At 38.6% G+C, this 19,656-nt stretch overlaps 3 protein-coding genes across 4 annotated transcripts; all 3 read right to left on the bottom strand.

Moving 5' to 3' along the window:
* Positions 1-2,336: 2,336 nt before the first annotated feature.
* LOC113353532 (PRA1 family protein F2-like) lies at positions 2,337-3,222 on the bottom strand. The gene has a single exon (XM_026597103.1). It carries the CDS (start codon positions 3,089-3,091, stop codon positions 2,534-2,536), a length of 558 nt encoding a protein of 185 aa, XP_026452888.1. The 5' UTR covers positions 3,092-3,222; the 3' UTR covers positions 2,337-2,533.
* Positions 3,223-3,967: 745 nt separating this feature from the next.
* On the bottom strand, positions 3,968-11,130 carry LOC113348033 (uncharacterized protein At4g29660-like). Of its 2 annotated transcripts, none has more exons than XM_026591720.1 (2): positions 10,860-11,130; positions 3,968-4,445 (listed from the first exon to the last, which is right to left on the bottom strand). In XM_026591720.1, the coding sequence occupies exons 1-2, from the start codon at positions 11,040-11,042 to the stop codon at positions 4,338-4,340; spliced, it is 291 nt and encodes a 96-aa protein (XP_026447505.1). In that variant the 5' UTR covers positions 11,043-11,130; the 3' UTR covers positions 3,968-4,337. The 2 variants fall into 2 exon arrangements, with proteins under 2 accessions (XP_026447505.1, XP_026447506.1); XM_026591721.1 differs by lacking the exon at positions 10,860-11,130 and adding an exon at positions 5,731-5,928.
* Positions 11,131-14,829: 3,699 nt separating this feature from the next.
* Positions 14,830-16,031, bottom strand: LOC113351387 (glycine-rich RNA-binding protein-like). The gene is made up of 3 exons (XM_026595381.1): positions 15,767-16,031; positions 15,031-15,119; positions 14,830-14,907 (listed from the first exon to the last, which is right to left on the bottom strand). Exons 1-3 carry the CDS (start codon positions 16,029-16,031, stop codon positions 14,830-14,832), a joined length of 432 nt encoding a protein of 143 aa, XP_026451166.1.
* Between the last annotated feature and the right edge of the window lie 3,625 nt (positions 16,032-19,656).

Genomic DNA, 19,656 nt, shown 5'->3' with positions numbered 1-19,656 from the left:
GTCGTCAGAAAATTTTAGATTTCACAATCTTTACTCAAAAAATCATAAAAAAATCATTGTGTGATGGAATTCAACAAATTTGGTCTTGTTGCAAAGCTAAGAAACTCCTCTTTAACATAAAAATTATATCACAAAGGAATGAGTTTTATAGATATGTCAGAATCATCTCGACAAACAGGGCAGAAATCACGTTTTCAGGACTTGAATACGTCGTCAGAAATTTTTTAGATTTCACGGTCTTTACTCAAAAAATCATACAAAAATCATTGTGTGATGGAATTCAACAAATTTGGTCTGGTTGCAAAGCTAAGAAACTCCTCTTTAACATAAAAATTATATCACAAAGGAATGAGTTTTATAGGTATGTCAGAATCGTCTCGACAAACAGGGCAGGAATCACGTTTTTCAGGACTTGAATACGTCGTCAGAAATTTTTTAGATTTCACGGTCTTTACTCAAAAAATCATACAAAAATCATTGTGTATGGAATTCAACAGATTTGGTCTGGTTGCAAAGCTAAGAAACTCCTCTTTAACATAAAAATTATATCACAAAGGAATGAGTTTTATAGGTATGTCAGAATCGTCTCGACAAACAGGGCAGGAACATGTTTTTCAGAAAAATCTATACGAAAAACACTATTAGGGTTTTGACCGAGAGAGAGAGTACGCACAAAAAAAATATACACAATCAAAATAAACAATCATGGAGATCAAAGATATGAAAAACAATCAAAATAGTACACAAATCAAACTATAAACAATCATGGAGATCAAAGAAGAAAAAAAAACATACCTGGAAAAAACGTTTCCTCTTTTTTTCTCCTATGGTTTTCTACGCACCAAACTCCTTCCCAAATCTCTACTCTTTTGAGAGATTTGTTGTGAGACCAAAATACACTAAAAACTCCTTCGAACTCCTTAAAGCAACCAACTCCCTAGTATTGTAGGGTTTTATGACTAACAGAGAGTTCAAGAGCTTTTTTTAAACTTCCCAACGACTAACAGGTGTTTTCTAGGGAGTTTAGGAGACTCCTCTAAACTCCCCCACGACTAACGGGGATTTGGAGAGACTCCCTCAAACTCCCCCACGACTAACAGGAGAAAACACAAATACATTAAAATCTCTCGAACTCTCCCACGACTAACCCCAATCATCTTTAATTGGTTCCCTGATAATTACCCAAATTCAACAAACTTTCAATGTCTTCCTATCCACTCCTACCCGCCTGACAACTCCCCCCAAATTGCCTAGATGATCCTCATCAAGAAATTCACAATTTTTTATTTTTTTTTGAACCCAGACAGAAAAAGGCCAATTTTGATTGACAAAAACAACTCACACTTTCATTAAAATGATCATGTCCAACAAAAATTCACACTTACACAGAAACAATCAATAATTTTCATTGAAGATCAACAAACAAGTTCTGAACTACACCAAGAGACGAATTGTTGTATGGGAAGATTTTGAATGATAACTAAGACTGGAGGCCCATGACAGCGGCAGCAACTACGACCGGAAGTCTAAGCTGGCAGTCCGGGATGGCATCCTAAACTAGCGCATTAGGCTATACTCTGCTTATCTTTACATTAACCCTAAAATTACTCACTTAATCCAAATCATGGAAAATTATAGATCCGATAAAAGAGTATCCATCGAGACTCTTTCAAACACCAATGGGTTAATCAGGAATAACACAAAGCATACTTTCTCATATCCCTATCGAGTTCGGTTCGAGGAGCAGAGCAGTGTGCAAACTCTGGAGAAGTCTCTTGCGAAAACCACAGACGGGTTTCCTTTTTGCAGTCTCGGAAAGAAAAGAAGAAATTCAGCTCTTTCATGGGTATAGCGATGAGGTAAGTATTGATGATTCACCAATTTCTTACAAGACGCTCTCAAAAATAGACCTTGGTTTAGGGTCATCCAGGAATATACCTGTTAAGTTGATAAGAAACGACCCAAATAATCCTGTTATATTTGGTTCTTGCAATGGTTTAGTTTGCCTTCATGTTCGAAAAGATGATGGGCAGTTTCTTGTGTACATATGCAATCCAATGACAGGAGAATATGTTTATCTTCCTGAAATGGATTTTGGTGAAATTTCAAGGCCTGAGGTTTTTGGTGGATTTGGTTATTGTCAATCCACTAATGAGTACAAGGTTGTCCAAGTTGTGTACCGGTACAGCTGATTCAAAGAGTTGGGAAGAGTTCAGGTATACACCCTTGGTGATGGCAGTGGGTGGAGAAACAAAGGAGAAATACGTTACACTAAAGAGGAAAGATTGGTCCATGCAAAGGACGCACTTTACTGGCCAGAGCGTATTGAAAACGACTGGAAAATCAATGTATTTGATTTAGCTAATGAGACGTTTGGAACAACCCAGACAGAAAAAGGCCAATTTTGATTGACAAAAAACAATTCACACTTTCATTAAAATGATCATGTCCAACAAAATTACACACTTACAGAAACAATTTCATTGAAGATCGACAAACAATCAAGTGATTTCGAATACAATCACAAACTTTTCTAACCAGAAGAAGAAGAAGAAGGACGTTTATGAGGCAGCCCATGAGCAGCTTCTTCATCATCAACAAACAAATCATCAGTCTTCCTCAATGCACCATGAGCCAAAACAACCACGGCTCCAATCGCAACCGACGTGAAAACATTCGGAATCACACCGGTAAACATCAACCCAACTATCGTAACAACAGAAAGCACAATCAAAACAATCCGATCATTAATCATGTTGCCGAATATCATCAACGGTTCGTCACGTAAGAAGTACAGAAACACCCAGGCAGCAATAATAGCTATGAATATGATCATAGATATTGGGTGGAAAATCAAACTCAAGAACAGAATCACTAACACGATAATCGCGTAATTCATACGGAAATACGCCGTGTTAGTTTTGATCCGAGAGTATGCTTCCATGAGACCATGTGGTGCACCAAAAGCTTCCCAGAGAAACATTTGTTTCCATGGTCTTCGAGTACCTAGACCTGAGTAAATCTGTTCCTTTGCCCTGGATATGAATTCCATGCTTCCTGATCCTGATGGTATTGTTCCATAGGTTGTCATGTTTTGATGATTTCCCAAAAATGAGAAAGTTGAAAAAATTGGAGATGAAAAATATCTAGAGAAGAAGAGTTATGAGACTGGAGACTTTAATGTGTTGATATAGGGTTCAGCTCAGGGTATAACTTCTTTCTTTCCTGGAATGACACAAGTAGGACCAGACAAGACATGGATATCCTGTAACGTTTTATATCACTTTCACGTGAGGTCGGCAACAATAACTCAACTCTAACAACAAACAAACAAGAAGGGGCTAGAAAGTTGGCAAAATGGAGGACTAAACTAAGCTTACTTAATCTTCTTCATTAAGGGTAATGGAAGTTAAGATGATTGACTTGGTATTGTTAAATCAATGATACAACTGTTGATGATGGAGGAACACGTTAACATGATTGCTACAGAAAGCTTAATTATGTGTTTAAAGCGTGTGACTAGTGGTGGACTAAAACCATTTGACTTGGAACAGGGGTTTTGGCATGAGCGCAGCTAAGTTAAACTCCGGGGTTTCTGCAAAGCAAAAACTATACCACCTCTGTTTCAGAAAAATGATCCTTTCACTTGTTAAATTTGGCATTTTCAGGAAAAGTGATACTTTCGCTTCATTCATTTTTGCCTAAAAATAGGCCAAACTAAAAAAGTGAAATTATCATTTTTCCTGAAAGAAAGGAGTGTCACGTAGACTATGGTTTCCCATCTCTATGCAACACCATTGTCATCGAGTTGTGGTGGGTGAGAATGCGAGAATACACTCCTTTAAGCTCAGTTAAACATCTTGGCAAACGGCATATCTTACAACTGCATATGAGATCAGTCCATAACAGGTCATACGCCAAATAAGCAAAGACAAAATAAAGAAAAGCAGAGATTACTGAACCCATGTTAGCTTGGTATGTGGTCCGGCATATTCAATATCAACATTATTGAAAGTATACCCCATAGGACATTTAACTGTGGGATCATCTTCCAGTAAGGAAAGAGAAACCAGAACACTGTTTGCTAATAGTTACACTGACATTCCAAACATTAAAAGAAGAGTATGGTTCAGAGATGGAAGGCTGGGTTTTATCTAGATTGTCGAGGTCATGTATTTCCTACATACATACAATACACATTTAAATATGAAATAAAACTTTAATGCTCGGCAATTGATCTGACAGACCCTTTCAAACTCTGAATTTACAAGCACATTTAGAAATGAAATGCTAATGTGAGACTTTGGTAGCATGCATCTGTATATTTCAAATTCACTTTATTGTTTAGGCATGTGGTCTTCCCTATGTACCTTCCAAGGACCATAGTAGAACTTTGGCTGCATGAGAGGAACTGCTTCTCCTGGATGCTCTTCCCAATATTTCTCCTGTTCAACAATACAAGGGTTAAATTCCAAGGTCAATTGCTTTAACTGAGGCCTCTTTAACTGGAAAAGAATATCAGTTTGTCGATCCACACATTGTAAAAAGCAGGAAAGGAGAAGACTAGCATCATAAGGTGAGGTCAAACTAGCAAATTTCAACGTGAGTGTCAAGTAACCAAGGTCTTATAAGCAATTTCGAGAACCCAATCAATTGAAAATTTCAGCTCCCAGTTACATTCCCTAACAGATTCCTCGTGTACAAACTAGGTGTCAAAACAATTGATGAATCTCTCCACTCTTATCTTTTTACTAACAATCAAATCGGAGACATGATTACAGTAAGTCAGAAGTTCAGAATGGCTTATGTGAAGATTGGAATTTCTTAATGAATATATAAATGCAGATTCAATGACAAATATCTCAAAATGATTCTCAAACTCTATAACGACTACTTGTGCTGTATATGGCTTCTCAATATATTACAGAATATAAGCAAACCCCATCACATAACTTTACCACCTGACCAAGCTTTTGGTCTAATTCTTATAAACTTAGGTATAAAACTTAGACAGCATTTCCCTTTCTAACGTGAAACCTAAATAGGAAGAACGAAGTAAAGACTTCGAATTTAAATCATACCAATCAAACATACAAAGACCCAAGAATTTCAGCACTGTCATAGTAAACAACTAATCAATCCAATTTATTGGAAAATCGGAAACTATAAGAAAGTTCAAATTTTAAGTTGAGCACATTAGCTGAACTTCTTTTAGAAATATGAACTACACATAAGAAAAATCATTAAGTTTACCGGCATCAAACTTACACCTAATTAGCAACCAAAAGTTCTAACTTAACATTGAAGTACAAATTTTATCAAACATCCCATCTAATCCATATCTCCAGCTCCCAACTACACTTCCGCACAGATTCTTCAGTCACAATTAGAGCATGTATCCAATTATTTATAAAACATCTTTTTACTTTGTCGAATTCAATGACCAAATGCAAATAAAGTTATGACTCAAGTAACAAACAACAAGAGTAGATAAATAACTAACATTCGAAGGCTGAGAATGTGAAAAGTACATCAACTCAAGAGTGGCAGAACTGCTAAAATCATAAATATCTTAATGAAACTACAAATGTATGTTTTGCATCAAATATCTCAAAATCATTCTCAAACTTCATGACAAGATTACTCTAAGCTAGATACAGCTACTCAAAATATACCCCTTATAGCAATTGAAAGTACTGAACAAGGAATTATAATAATAGCTTTGTTTACCTTATAAAGTTGTTCAGTGATTGCAGAACCAATAATACCAGTATAAAATGCAGCAACATAAATCGTAACAAGTGGTTTAAATGATTTAGGTCTTCTATATGGATCAATCATATCCCATAAGAGTGTTTTCTCCCACTTCGAATACACATGTTCTGAATATTTCCACCATAGATATGTAGACATGATGATTCTCTTTTCCAAAATGAATTAGTGTTTTTGAAAATTTGGGGTTTCGAGGGTTTTTGAGGTGTAACTTAAACTGTCTGAAGCTGTTTTGAATCTACTTAACTAACTATGACAAAATCATCAAAACAGCTATTTAACAATTGAAGTATATACTTTATCAAAATACCTAGCTAATCAATATATTCAGCTCCTAACTACACTCTATGGCAGAATCCTCCCTCACAAATTAGAGCATGTATCCAATTATTGACTAAACTTCTTTTTTCGTTTCACTTTGTTGAATTTCAATCGATTATCAAATGCAATTAAAGTAGAAAACAGAAAAGAAGAAGATTATTAGCACTCATAAAAAGCTGAGATCGAACTAGCATAATCAACATAACTGTCAATTTAACCAAGGTTTTATACGCAATTTCGAGAACCCAATCAATTGAAAATTTCAGCTCCTGGTTAAGTTCCCTAACAGATTCCTCACATACAAACTAGAAGGTGTCACCACAATTGATGAACCTCTCTATCGAAGTTACTAACAATCAAATCTGAGAACATGATAAGCATAAGTCAGGAGTGCAGTATGGCTTATGCGAAGACTGGAATTTCTTAATGAAAATAGAAATGCAGATTCAACGACAAACATCTCAAAATGATTCTCAAACTCTATATTATGCCATGCTTATGCCCCTGCATCACTATCACAAGACTATTCATGCTGTATATGGCTTCTCAGAATATTCCAGATTGTAAGCAAACCCCATCCTAAAACAATGTTTTTTCTTTAACACCTGACCAAGCTTTTATCTAATTCTCATAAACTTAGATCAAAACTTAGACAACATTTCCATTTCTAACGTGAAACCTAAAGAGGAAGAACGACGTAAAGACTTCGAATTTAAATCATACCAATCAGTAACTAGAAGAAAGTTTCAAATTCTAAGTTGCCTAAATTTCAATAGCTGACTAACTTCTTTTATGAATATGAACTACACATAAGAAAAAACATTGAGTTTATTGGCATCAAACTTAAACCTAATTAGCAAACAAATGTTCTAAATCTACTTCACTTACAACAATAAAACTCTCAGAACTACATTTAGCATTGAAGTACAAATTTAATCAAACTTCCCATCTAATCCATATTTCCAGCTCCTAACTATTCTTCCCTCACAATTAGAGCATGTATCCAATTATTTATAAAACATCTTTTTACTTAGTCGCATTCAATTATCAAATGCAAATAAAGTTATGATCAACTAACAAACAACAAAAGTAAATAAATTACTAACAGTCAAAAGCTGAGAGAATATGAACGGGAAAATCCGAGATTGGCAGAATTGGCTTACGCGAAAATTATAAATATCTTCATGAATGATGAAACTACAAATGCAGGTTCCATAACAAATATCTGAAAATGATTCTCAAACTTTACAACAAGATTATTTAAGCTATGTATAACTTGTCAAAAATATAACAGTTTATACCCAAATCCCATGCTAAAGCAATGGTCCTTTTGAAACACCTGACCAACCTTTTGTTCAAACCCTCTTATAAGACTACATTCTCATGTGTAAAACAAGCCAAGTTGATTTGAACTCTAATACGAAACATCAACAGGAGGAATACACAAGGACTTTCAATTCTTAGCATACTAAATCAAACATCTAAAAATAATTCTCAAACTTTATAACAAGACTATTCAGGCTGTATATAGCTTCTCAAGATATAACAGACTATAAGCCTAAAACACTGTTTATAACACCTGACCAAGCTTTCACTCTAATCCTTGCAAACATTGACAAAACTTTAGACAGCATTTTCATTTCCAGCGTGAAACCTTAACAGGAGGATTGACCTAAAGACTTTGAATTCACGATATACCATATCAACCATATTTAACCATCAAGAATTCCAGCATTTCATAGTAGACAAACTCATCAATCCGATTTTTGGAAGATCAGAAGCTGATAATGAAGTTTAAAATCTAGGTCCCGCAAATTCCAATAGCCGATTAACTTCTTAAAGTTTGAACTACTTATAAGTTGAGTTTACTGGCAAAAACTTAAACCTAATTAGCAACCAATACATCTGAATCTACTTTACTAACCACGACAAAATCATCAGAACAGCTATTTAATAATTGAAGTATATACTTCATCAAAATACCTAGCCAATCAATATTTCCACCCCTAACTACACTCTCTGGAAAAATCCTCACAAATTAGAGTATGCATCCAATTATTGACTGAACTTCTTTTTCTTTTCACTTCGTTGAATTTCAATCGATTATCAACTGCAAAAAAATGTTCTGATTCAACTAACGAAGAACAAAAGGGTATATATTACCAACACTCAACAGCTGGGAATGTGAATAACAAAACCCAAGAGTGACAAAACTGCAAATATCAGAACTATCTTGATTGAAACTTCAAATGCAGGTTTCATAACAAATATCTGAAAACGATACCCTAAGTTTATAACAAGACTATTCAAGCAATATACAGCTTCTCAAATTATAACAGATTATACCCAAACCCCATCCTAAATGGGCCTTTTGAAACACCTGACCAAGCTTTTTTCCAATCTTTATAAGACTACATTCTCATGTGTTAAACAAGCCAAGTTGATTTGAACCCTAATACGAAACATCAACAGGAGGAATTACATAAGTACTTTAAATTCTGTTTTCTACTTTAATTGCATTTGATGATCGAAAGAAATTTAACAAAGTGAAACGAAAAAAGAAGTTTAGTCAATAATTGGATACATGCTCTAATTTGTGAGGGAGGATTCCGCCATAGAGTGTAGTTAGGAGCTGGATATATTGATCAGCTAGGTATTTTAAAAAGTATATACTTCAATTGTTAAATAGCTAAAGCAGATTCAGACGCATTGGATGTCAATTTGGTAGTTTTTTTCTATATTCACTTCTAACAAGTTCAGGCAGTTTCAATTACACCTCAAAGACCCTCGAAACCCCGAATTTCCAAAAACTCGAATTCTTTCAATCTATCATCAAATGCAATTAAAGTAGAAAACAGGAAAGAAAAAAAAATATATACATATGAGATCGAACTAGCATAATCAATATAACTGTCAATTTTAACCAAGGTTTTATAAGCAATTTTGAGAACCCAATCAATTGAAAATTTCAGCTCCTAGTTACGTTCCCTAACAGATTCCTCAGGTACAAACTAGAAGGTGTCACCACAACTGATGAACTGAACCTCTTTATCTTTTTTACTAGAAATCAAATCTGAGAACATGATTAGCATAAGTCAGGAGTGCAGAATGCCTTATGCGAAGACTGGAATTTCTTAATGAAAATACAAATGCAGATTCAATGTCAAACATCTAAAAATGATTCTCAAACTCTATAAGATGCCATGCTTATGCCCCTGTGTCACTATAACAAGACTATTCATGCTGTATATGGCTTCTCAATATATTCCAGACTGTAAGCAAACTCCATCCTAAAACAATATTTATTTCTTTAACACCTGACCAAGCTTTTGCTCTAATCCTTATAAACTTAGATAAAGATTTAGACAACATTCCATTTCAAACGTGAAACCTAAACAGGAATAACGAACTAAAGACTTTGAATTTATTTCATACCAATTGAACATATTAAGACCCCAAGAATTTCAACATTGCCATAGTAAACAAATTAAACAATCCGATTTTCTGGAAGTTCAGAAACTATTAGAAAGTTTTAAATTCTCAGTGGTGCGAATTTCAATAGCTGACTAACTACTTTTAGAAATATGAACTACATACAATTAGAAAAAACATAGAGTTTACTGGCATCAAACTTAAACCTAATTAGCAAGCCAAACTTCTAAATCTACTTTTCTTACAAAAACAAAACTCTCAGAAATACTACTTAATATAGCTTCTCATGATATAACAGATTGACCCAAATTCCATGCTAAAGCAATAGTCCTTTGGAGACATCTGACCATGCTTTGTTCAAATCCTCTTATAAGACTACATTCTCATGTGTAAAACAAGCCGAGTTGATTTGAACCCTAACACAAAACATCAACAGGAGGAATGACACAAGGACTTTGAATTCTTAGCATACCAAATCAAACATCTCAGAATGATTCTCAAACTTTATAACAAGACTATTCATGCTGTATATAGCTTCTCAAAATATAACAGATTATAACCAAACCCCATCCTAAAACAATGTGTGTTTAACCAAGCTTTTGCTTTAATCTTTACAAACTTTGATATAAATTAGACAGCATTTTCATTTCTTATGTGAAACCTTAACAGGAGGAACGAACTAAATACTTTGAATTACGATATGCCATATCAAACATATTAAGCCCCGTGAATTTCAACATTCTCATGGTAAACAAATTCATCAATTTGATTTTTGGAATGATAAGAAAGCTTCAAATTCCAGGTCGCGCAAGATTCAATAGCCGATTAACTTTTATAAAATTTGAACTACATACACGTTCAGTTTACTGGCAAAAAACTTAAACCTGATTAACAACCAATACGTCTGAATCTACTTAACTAACCACGAAAAAATCATCAGAACAGCTATTTAACAATTGAAGTATATACTTCATCAAAATACCTAGCTAATCAATATTTCCACCCCCTAACTACACTCTCTGGCAAAATCCTTCCCAACAAATTAGAGCATGTATTCAATTGTTGACTAAACTTCTTTTTCGTTTCACTTTGTTGAATTTCAATAGATTATCAAATGCAAATAAATTTCTGATTCAACTAACGAATATAATATTACCAACATTCGAAGGCTGGGAACGTGAATAGCACAACAACTCGAGGGTGACAGAACTCCAAATATCATAAATATCTAAATGAGACTACAAATGCAGGTTTTCTAACAAATATATGAAAATGATTCTCAAACTTCATAACAAGATTACCTGAAGGCAATTCAAAGTACTGATTTTGTTTACCTTGTAAAGTTGTTCAGTGATTGCAGAACCAATAACTCCAGTATAAAATGCAGCAACATAAATCATAATAAGTGGTTTAAACGATTTAGGTCTTCTATATGGATCAATCATATCCCACAAAAGCGTCTTCTCCCATTTCGAATACACATGTTCTGAATATTTCCTCCATAGATATGTAGACATGATGGTTCTCTTCTCCGAATGGAAGGATTAGAGGTTTCCGAAATTTGGTGGGGTTTTAGGGCTTTGAGTATTGAAATTTGAAAATGACTTCACCTGTTAGATCTTAGTTCAAGATTTTGTGGTAATAGAAAAATAGGCCGAGTTGAATCGGACAGATACAGTTTTTTTCTTGGATATCTGTGTGGGCTGCCAGTCCAGTGGGCTCACAACATTCTAAAACACACTTTCACCAGATTTTCCCCAGATCAGCATTCTTGCCTTGTTCTATTCTATTCTGAAGAGAAATTTATAATCCATGCGAACCCAGTAACAGAAACTGCATAAAATCTATACCTGAGATGCGTGGAAAAGCATATTATCATAAACCTTCTCATCAAGGGTGGCTAATTGTTGTTGGTAATGTTCAAGATAATACTGATCAGTATTCTGTGGCTAACTCTAATTTAGATGATTGTTTCTTGTGGAATCCTGTATCTTCGGAAACTATTCAGTTGCCTAAGCTCGATCGCCAGTCTTTTACCACTACAAAACACAAATCGAAAAACTATTTTCTGCGAGACTTAGTGTTATCCTCGCCGCCTCTTCCAAGTACTAGTAATGCTCATCAGGATGATGATTGTGATGATTGCACGGTATTCCTGCTATTTAGAGGTGTAGATGCTAAAGGTGAAGTTTGTAATACAGAGCATATTCTAGTTTTTTGTCGACCAGGAGACAAACAATGGAGAATAAAGGGATTGTATAAATGTTCTAGCCATCAGGATGGTTGGTCGGCATGGATTGAGTCCCTGCTTTGTTTAAAAGGTAAGCTATATGCTTTCTGTGCTCGAAATTGGTTAAGAGAAATCGAAATAAAAAAACTATGGCATAATGTCTCCGTTCATAAGGAGACTCAATATATTGCAACATTCAAGGTAGAAACCGATGCTTTGCCGATAATAGGAGGAGGTGAAAAATACAATCATTACATGGAACATTGGCTGGAATCTGGTAATGAAAGTTTCAGAGTTTATTTTAATTGCAGTTCAAGAGGTTATAGAAAAGTTGCATCGATACAATTCCTCAAGTTGGATTTCTCATCAATGACTTGGGTGTTGTTGAAGTCTTTGGGTGATCATGTTCTCTTTTTGGGGACAAACATGGACACATGCACAACAAACGTAGATTTGATAAGGTGTTACTCAACTTCCAGTGCGTGTTGTTCTGCAGCTGATATGGGACTGGAAAGGGGTTGTTTGTTCTATACACTACCCGAAGATCAAACCTTGTACGCATATGAAGTTGAAGATAGTGCTACTACAGTTATCTTGCCGTGCTTGAAGCTTCCGACCCCATGGTTTCTGCCTACTTGGATAATGATCCCCGCAACAGAGAACAGGCAAGTTTCTCGGCAGTCGCTCCACGTAGTTGCATGGAGAACAAAATCTACTTCCCAAGATTATATGGCGAAAGGATTTTATGTTATTCTCTTGATACATGCAGGTACCATTGTGTTGGGAATAATGAACATTCTTTGCAAGATTTCCACAATACAACGGAAAGATCAAACTGCACCTGGATTGAACCTAACTGGTCCCGGGCAAAGCTTAATCAAGAGCCTTAGGATATCATGCTAGCTACTTAAAACAGTACAAGCCAGCACTAGAATTGAACTTCATTTTTTTGATTTAGCGAGTTCGGATATCTGAGTCTTCCGAGACATTTTGTGGGTTGCGGGCTCACATCATACTTCTTGAACATTTCCAACAGACGATTCAACTTTGCCCGATATGTACAGCCCAAGAAATTTTGGGTGGTTGGAAGAATATAAATCTGTTGGACAGGGAAAAACAGCTGTGGCGTTGGTTACCTGCAGCCGTTCTGTTGGGGATATGAAAGGCAAGAAACGTCTTGGTCTTTCCAACAACAAGATTTCCAAAGAACAAGAAGTCACCAGAGACATTAAAAAATGATTCATTTCATTGGGCTAAACGCAACTACTGTTTTCACTTTTCAGAAAGTGGACAACTCTCTGTTATCTCTGGCAACACTTGTTTTTAGACATCCACTAGTGTTTTTACTCTTTTCGGGGGCTTTTCCCTTGTTTATGTAGATTGTTTGAGTTTGTGTAATCTTGATCTCTGATCCGTGTTCTTTTTTTCCTTTTAAAAAATATCTTTTTTTTACCGAGCAGTAAAAATAAAATGAAAAACAAGTATTTTTCTTCCTATATTTAATTGGTTATGATTCTCGTAAAGCTTGGTATACCATGTTGGGGAATGCTACACGTGCCCAGAAATCCCGATACACGCACAACCCTTGTAGCCCATTGGGGAATTATAGAGGGTTGGTTTTTGGTCCCATCATTCTGTGTGTGCCGCGGGATTTCTCGGATGCGGAAGGAGTAACTTTCTCTATAAAAAGACTCCAATGGGCATTGGGCGGCGGCATTTCATAGTATTTTAACATATTCGACCATCTAAAGCTCTAGGGAAATGTATCTCACGTATTACGATGCATGCTAAATATTAAGAAAATTAGAGAAAGCAGCTGGCATTGCCCCAACTGAAGTTATTATGAGCCTACGAGGTATTTCATAGTACTTCCATGTTGTGAGTGGAAAACTCAAATTTGTACTTCTTCTTTGTTTTCGTTATTATACGGGTGATTATAGTGGGGTCGATCAACAAACTCCAGTGCTAGAAAGGAAATTGAATTTGCAAGACCCACGCTCTGACAGTTGTTGATACGTAAAAGGGAATTCCGTCTCGTTAGCGGGCTGAGCCCATGTAGAACATATGAGTCTCTTCGCCCTATTTTGTTGCCCGATCCGACGCTCCAAGAAATAGGCACGGTTCAGGTTCAGTAGTCAAAGGAACTTCGCTGGCTATTCCTTTTTAAGGAGTCATCTGTCTGGACGAGTCACCTTATTCTAGATTCCGAGTTACCTTCTTCTATGCTCCGCTGGACGACACGTAAAATGATGAATATCAAGTCCGGAAGACTGCAGGTACTATGGATCCTCTGACTCCCAATCGGGTTGCCTTCCCGGGTCTCGCCGGTCTTTCCTGTAGGTCGTGATGCGCCTCGAGATGGCCGTCTTTTGTCCCCCTGCCGGGGGGGAATCCGCTACCGGGTCGTCGCTCTGCTGTGTCTGGCCTTCCCTCTAGGCACCTTTGGAAGGCAGGGATGTGACAACGTAGACCTTTCCCCGGTCCTTCTTCTCATCTGTTGCAGATATCTATGAGTCTGAGCCCTAAAGGGCCTAGAAGGTACTGGCACTTAATAGCACTGACGCGCGTTACGTCACTCAGCTCCTAGGCTCACTTCGGTTTACAAAGGTGACTTGAAAATCAGGCGCATGTCTCAGCAACACAAAACGAGGGGACCTAGTGATATCAAAGAAACTAGCGGACTGATCACTAAATAGATACAAATAGGTGCAAATTCTGACATGACCACAACCCGTTTACTTATCTCGCTCTGCTCGCAGTGCTCCTTACTCGCGGAGCTGCATACCGAAAAAATAGATTCTCCCACCTCCAGTTTTCTTTAATGCAAGACTTCTCGCGTTCAGGGTTTTTTCAAAGTTTTGGTAATTCTTACTTTCCTATACTGTGCTTCATTGCGCATTCTCCTTCTCTTTAATATGAGCAGGACCTGGCTATCATTAAGGGGTAAGAGATAGAATCATACCTAAGATACGAGATTAGCTCAACTCGGTCCAATGGTTCAAGGTAGCCAAGAAGAGAGCGCCGCTTGGCTATACAACCTTTCCTTGTGACTCCTCTCGTATACACTCGAGTCTCTAAAGAGCCTTGACTTCACTTAACTCTTCTAACCTTAACGTCAGCTCTTCGAACTCAGATGTGGTCAACCTTTCGCGCTGAATAAAACAAGAATACATAACGAACTAAGCCAGCAGCACTTGCGTCTAGGCGTTCTTCTGGAGCAACTAAGTTAGCAAAACTAAGACTACCAAACAGCCGACCTTATGCACCTAAGAAACCTGACTGAACCTTTTCTGAATCACCAGGCCCCAAACGAAGAATGGCATCAACGAGGTGAGACCAGCTATCAATAGTGCATCAATAGTGTCTAACAGCACAAAAGAGTGAAATTTGGGACTCGAAAGCATCGCTAAAGCACACAGTTGAGGGCTCAAAGCCATCACCCTTTATTATAGACGTAGTTTTCCTCTTGTTTATGTATCTATGGCGAAACGCCGGATCTTATCCGTAACCAGAACATTGGGATTCTTCTATTGCTTCTTTATGATACGCAGACACTCACGACCATTCTGATGTCTGACTTCCTTCTTAGTAAAAGGATCACGCACTAGGGCCACGAGACTAAGCTTTTGGATCATACCCAAGGAGTTTACTACGGTCAGTGCAGTGAGGTTCGTGGAACCAATCATGCCTTTATGTCTATTGTTGTAGAAGCAGTTCCTAGCGTTGGAGTTCCCTCTTGGAGAAAGACCTAGTTTACGTCCAGTTCTCTATCGTAATTTTTGTCTGATAGTTGAACATTGGTCTGGACAAGCGATACTTCCTGATACTTGAATTTAAGTAGTATTTAAACCAGTAACACCATCAACCATCAACCAAAGATAGAAAAGGACTCAAATATCAACAAACACTATCAAGAACAAAAACCAGAGCATAACTAGCACCAAATTCGACTAAAATTAAAAAAAAATATATAAACCCCCGAGGGTCTTATTTTAACTAGGAAATCCAAACCCTGAATCCTCCATCTGCCTTCTGAACGACCACCATGGCTTCCTCTGTCACCTCCATAACCACCGCCGCCTCCTTCACGACGACCTTCGTATCCACCACCACCTTCACGACTTTGACCGTAGCCGCATCCGTCGCCATCACCACTTCCGTATCCACCTCCACCACCGCCTCCACCGCCACAACTTCCTCGTGATTGAGCTTCGTTTACAGTGATGTTACGGCCGTTAAGGTTCTCCACGTTCATTCTTTCAATGACATCTCTCATGGATTGTTCGTTAGCGAAAGTGACGAACCCAAAACCCCTTGATCTTCCAGTCTCACAGTCGATGATGATCTAAGATTCAATGACATCTCCAAAAGGACTAAAAGTTTTGGTTAGTGAATCTTCATTGGTACACCATGCAAGTTGTGTGTACATATTTCATCATCAAACACGTGTATGTGAGAAGACACGTGGAGAGCATGCAGACCAAGTCATCAAAACATGATGACACACGCCCACAGCCAAGAAGCCCATCCCGTCGACGTCGGATCTTCGCCGAACAAATCCAAGGGCAGAAGCCAAAGGATGTACCAAAAGCATGGTGTACTGCGGAGCACCAAATAGCTCCCGAAGAGTTGTTTTATCTCATTCCCAAAAGAAGCCAAGGTCAACGGTGAGGAGAAGGTTGACTGACATGGACGTGACAGGGGCACATCAACCCGCGCATCCGCCAACCTTCAGAATGCCATCAACAAACGATCAGAACCAAACTGTGTCGGCGGTTCTAACACCGCAGATGGGCACTCAGCCTGAAAGACCAAATTTGGAAATGCCAACAATCGAAGCTGATCCTCTACCACCTTTAGTGCAAATCGTAGAAGAAGGCGGCACCATGGCCGTAGTAGCACGAGCTGGGACTCCCAATCAGGGGTCTAACAAATCGCATCGACTGATAGCTGAGCTCGAAGAATTGAAGAAGAGCCAGCAGGTTTACGCAGATGCCGTAGCTTTGCTGGTCAGAGAAAATCAAGATTTAAAAGACCGGATTTCCCTAAGCACGAATACCAGCCAACAACTTGATGAAGCAAATTCAAAGGAACCAGAACCTAATCGAGACCGAAGAGTCATCGTAGCAGACGCGGCTAGGGGAGGTAGCGCATCCGACTCGGATTATAATGACGAAGAGTCAGACTATCACGGGCAGGAGAGCGTAGGGCACCACCGCGCGATGGAAGAGCTGCGTGATGAAATGATGGCTGAGATCAGGCAGTTAAAAACTAGACAAGGCGGGGGAAGGTTAGAATAGGTCATGAGAGAGGCTAACTCCACGCCCCTAACTCATCGCCTGGCCAACACCCCTATTTCGCTGAAGTGCCCTGTCCCGACCTTCGAATGCTATGACGGATCCAGTGATCCCGCTGCACATATTCGGTATTATAATCGTGTCTTAGCCAGATGGAGTCAGAAAGACGCCGTACTCTGTAAATACTTCCCATCAAGCCTGAAGGGATCGACTTTGTCTTGGTTTGATAATTTGCCGCCTGAATCCATCAACTCCTACGATCAACTCGCAGAAAAGTTCTTAAGAACTTACATGTATAACAAGGCTGTTAACACCGGAATGGATAAGCTCTTTTCGCTGGAAATTGCCTACAAGGAAAACACGAGGGAATACACTAACAGATGACACAAGATCTGCCAATCCATAGGGAGTGTGGACCCAGTAGTAAGTATCAACTGCTACAAGTGGGGATTAGACCGAATGAGTTCACTATCTGTTGAGATTCATGGACGCGTGCCTAAGACAGAAGGAGATATTCGAATAATTATTGAAAAGTACGCTCGTCTTGAAGAAATCCAGCGTGAGAACCCGAGGGCATACACGCAGAGGTCTCACCGTACCAATTCCGCAGAACAAACCAATGGGACCAAAAGAAATAGCTCGGTGGAACGGCCTCACGAAGATAGGAAGGAACGAAGAGATGAACGACGAAAAGAAGATCGAAAATTCGAAGATCAAGTTTACATGAAGCTCAATGCTAGCTATGCTCGGATCTTGTGAGAGATCAAAGGAAGGGAAAATTTGGAGTGGCCGTGGTCTAAGGGAAAATAGCCCCCAAGAACCGAGAAGTCTAAAGATTACTGTGAATATCACTGCTTCAATGGACACCAGACCGAGAAATGCAAAAACCTCAAAATAATGATCCAAAAACTGATTGATGCTGGCGAACTCAAACATTACATACGAAAGGAGATCGCCGAGGATAGATTCAAACAGACCAAGCTAGTCCAACTTCCAGAGGGAAACCGCACAATCAACACCATCTCGTGTTCCGAAGCCACGGGGCCTTCCCTTACAACGCAGATAGGAAAGAGATTACGGAAGCAGTTCGAGGACCACTACGAATTATATAAGATTGATGGTGTAGAGGTGGACGAACACGAAGAGTGGATGGACGCACCTATTATCTTCGATGCTGAAGATATCGAAGAAGATATGGAAGATCATAACGATCCCTTGGTCCTAACACTACTAGTGGCTGGATGTAACCTCAAAAAGATCCTCATATACGGGGGAAGCTCAGTAAACGTTCTATTCTACGACGCATTCAAACGAATGAAGCTCCATGATGAACATCTAATGACCTCTTATTACACCATCTACGGATTCAATGGAGCACCCACGAAGCCATTGGGAGACATCGTGTTGCAGGTTAACGCCGGACCCATGAAAGTAGAAACACGATTCAGCGTGGTTGACGCCCCATCCCCCTATAACGCCATTATTGGACGAAAGTGGTTACATAAACTCAAAGGAGTGGCGGCAACTTACTACCAATATCTCAGATTCCCTACACCTGAGGGAGTGATGGAAATTAAGGGAGATCGGGTCTCTGCAAAAGAGTACCAAACCACTCAGGATATCAACAGCAAACAAGAAGAGCAACGAAAAACCCGAAGAATTAAAAATAAAGAAGTCGCGAAAGAAAAGGCCATAGACCTGTTCCTCAAGGAAACCACAGGGAGGGGTTTGACAAAAGATGATAATGTCCTAAACACAGAAACAGGTACTTCAGCAGCCAACGAAGGACAGAAACATACCAAATAGCAATCAAAGAACGTCACAGTCCTCGGGGATCCGAAGCCGGTGTTCACACCAGTAGAGCCCGTAAAAGAAATCAACATAGGAACGGAAGAAAACCCGAAGATGATCAAAGTAGGGACCATAATGGACGAAAGAAGAGAAGATTCCTTAACCAAATTACTTAAAGAATACGCGGATGTATTCGCCTGGAAGCTAGGAGATATGCCAGGGATTTCCCTGAAAATAATCCAACACGAGCTGCGCATCAAACCAGACATGCTACCTTTCAGGCAGAAAATAAGAAAAGTTGCACCGGAGTATCATAAGGCAGTGGAAAAAGAACTTCGGAAACTACTAAAAGCAGGGTTCATCAAGGAAGTCAAGTACCCTACATGGATCTCCAACATGGTCGTCGTTCCTAAGAAAAATAGAGGGGTTAGGATATGCATCGATTTTACTAACCTCAACAAGGCATGTCCAAAGGACAGCTATCCCCTGCCAAGCATATATCAGTTGGTTGAAGCAGTAGAAGGATACGAAGAGCTGTCATTCATGGATGGATATTCTGGATACAACCAAGTAGCCCTGGCAGAAGAAGATCAACTACACACAGCATTCTACACCCTACATGGCCTTTATTGCTACACTAGAATGCCCTTTGGACTTCGAAACGCAGGGGCAACGTACCAAAGAATGGTCGATGCTATCTTCAGGCCATGGATTGGTAGTACCTTAGAAGTCTATGTTGATGACATGCTCGTCAAAAGTATGTTTCGCAAAGATCACCACCAGGATCTGAGCGATATCTTCGAAGCAATGAGG

The sequence above is a fragment of the Papaver somniferum genome, chromosome 2 (genome assembly GCF_003573695.1).
Source record: "Papaver somniferum cultivar HN1 chromosome 2, ASM357369v1, whole genome shotgun sequence".
Classification (NCBI taxonomy): domain Eukaryota; kingdom Viridiplantae; phylum Streptophyta; class Magnoliopsida; order Ranunculales; family Papaveraceae; genus Papaver; species Papaver somniferum.
Note: the sequence above shows the minus strand (reverse complement) of the source record. Positions and strands in the feature narration are given on the sequence as shown.

Coding starts and splice junctions, on each gene's coding strand:
- LOC113353532 (XM_026597103.1), bottom strand. CDS start 3,091: ATGACAACCTATGGAACAATACCATCAGGATCAGGAAGCATGGAATTC.
- LOC113351387 (XM_026595381.1), bottom strand. CDS start 16,031: ATGAGAGATGTCATTGAAAGAATGAACGTGGAGAACCTTAACGGCCGT. Junction 15,120..15,766: donor AGGCAGATGGAGGATTCAGG/GTTTGGATTTCC, acceptor TTGTGCTGTTAG/ACACTATTGATGCACTATTG. Junction 14,908..15,030: donor TTCAGAAAAGGTTCAGTCAG/GTTTCTTAGGTG, acceptor TGTTTTATTCAG/CGCGAAAGGTTGACCACATC.
- LOC113348033 (XM_026591720.1), bottom strand. CDS start 11,042: ATGTCTACATATCTATGGAGGAAATATTCAGAACATGTGTATTCGAAA. Junction 4,446..10,859: donor TCACTGAACAACTTTACAAG/GTAAACAAAATC, acceptor ATTGTTGAACAG/GAGAAATATTGGGAAGAGCA.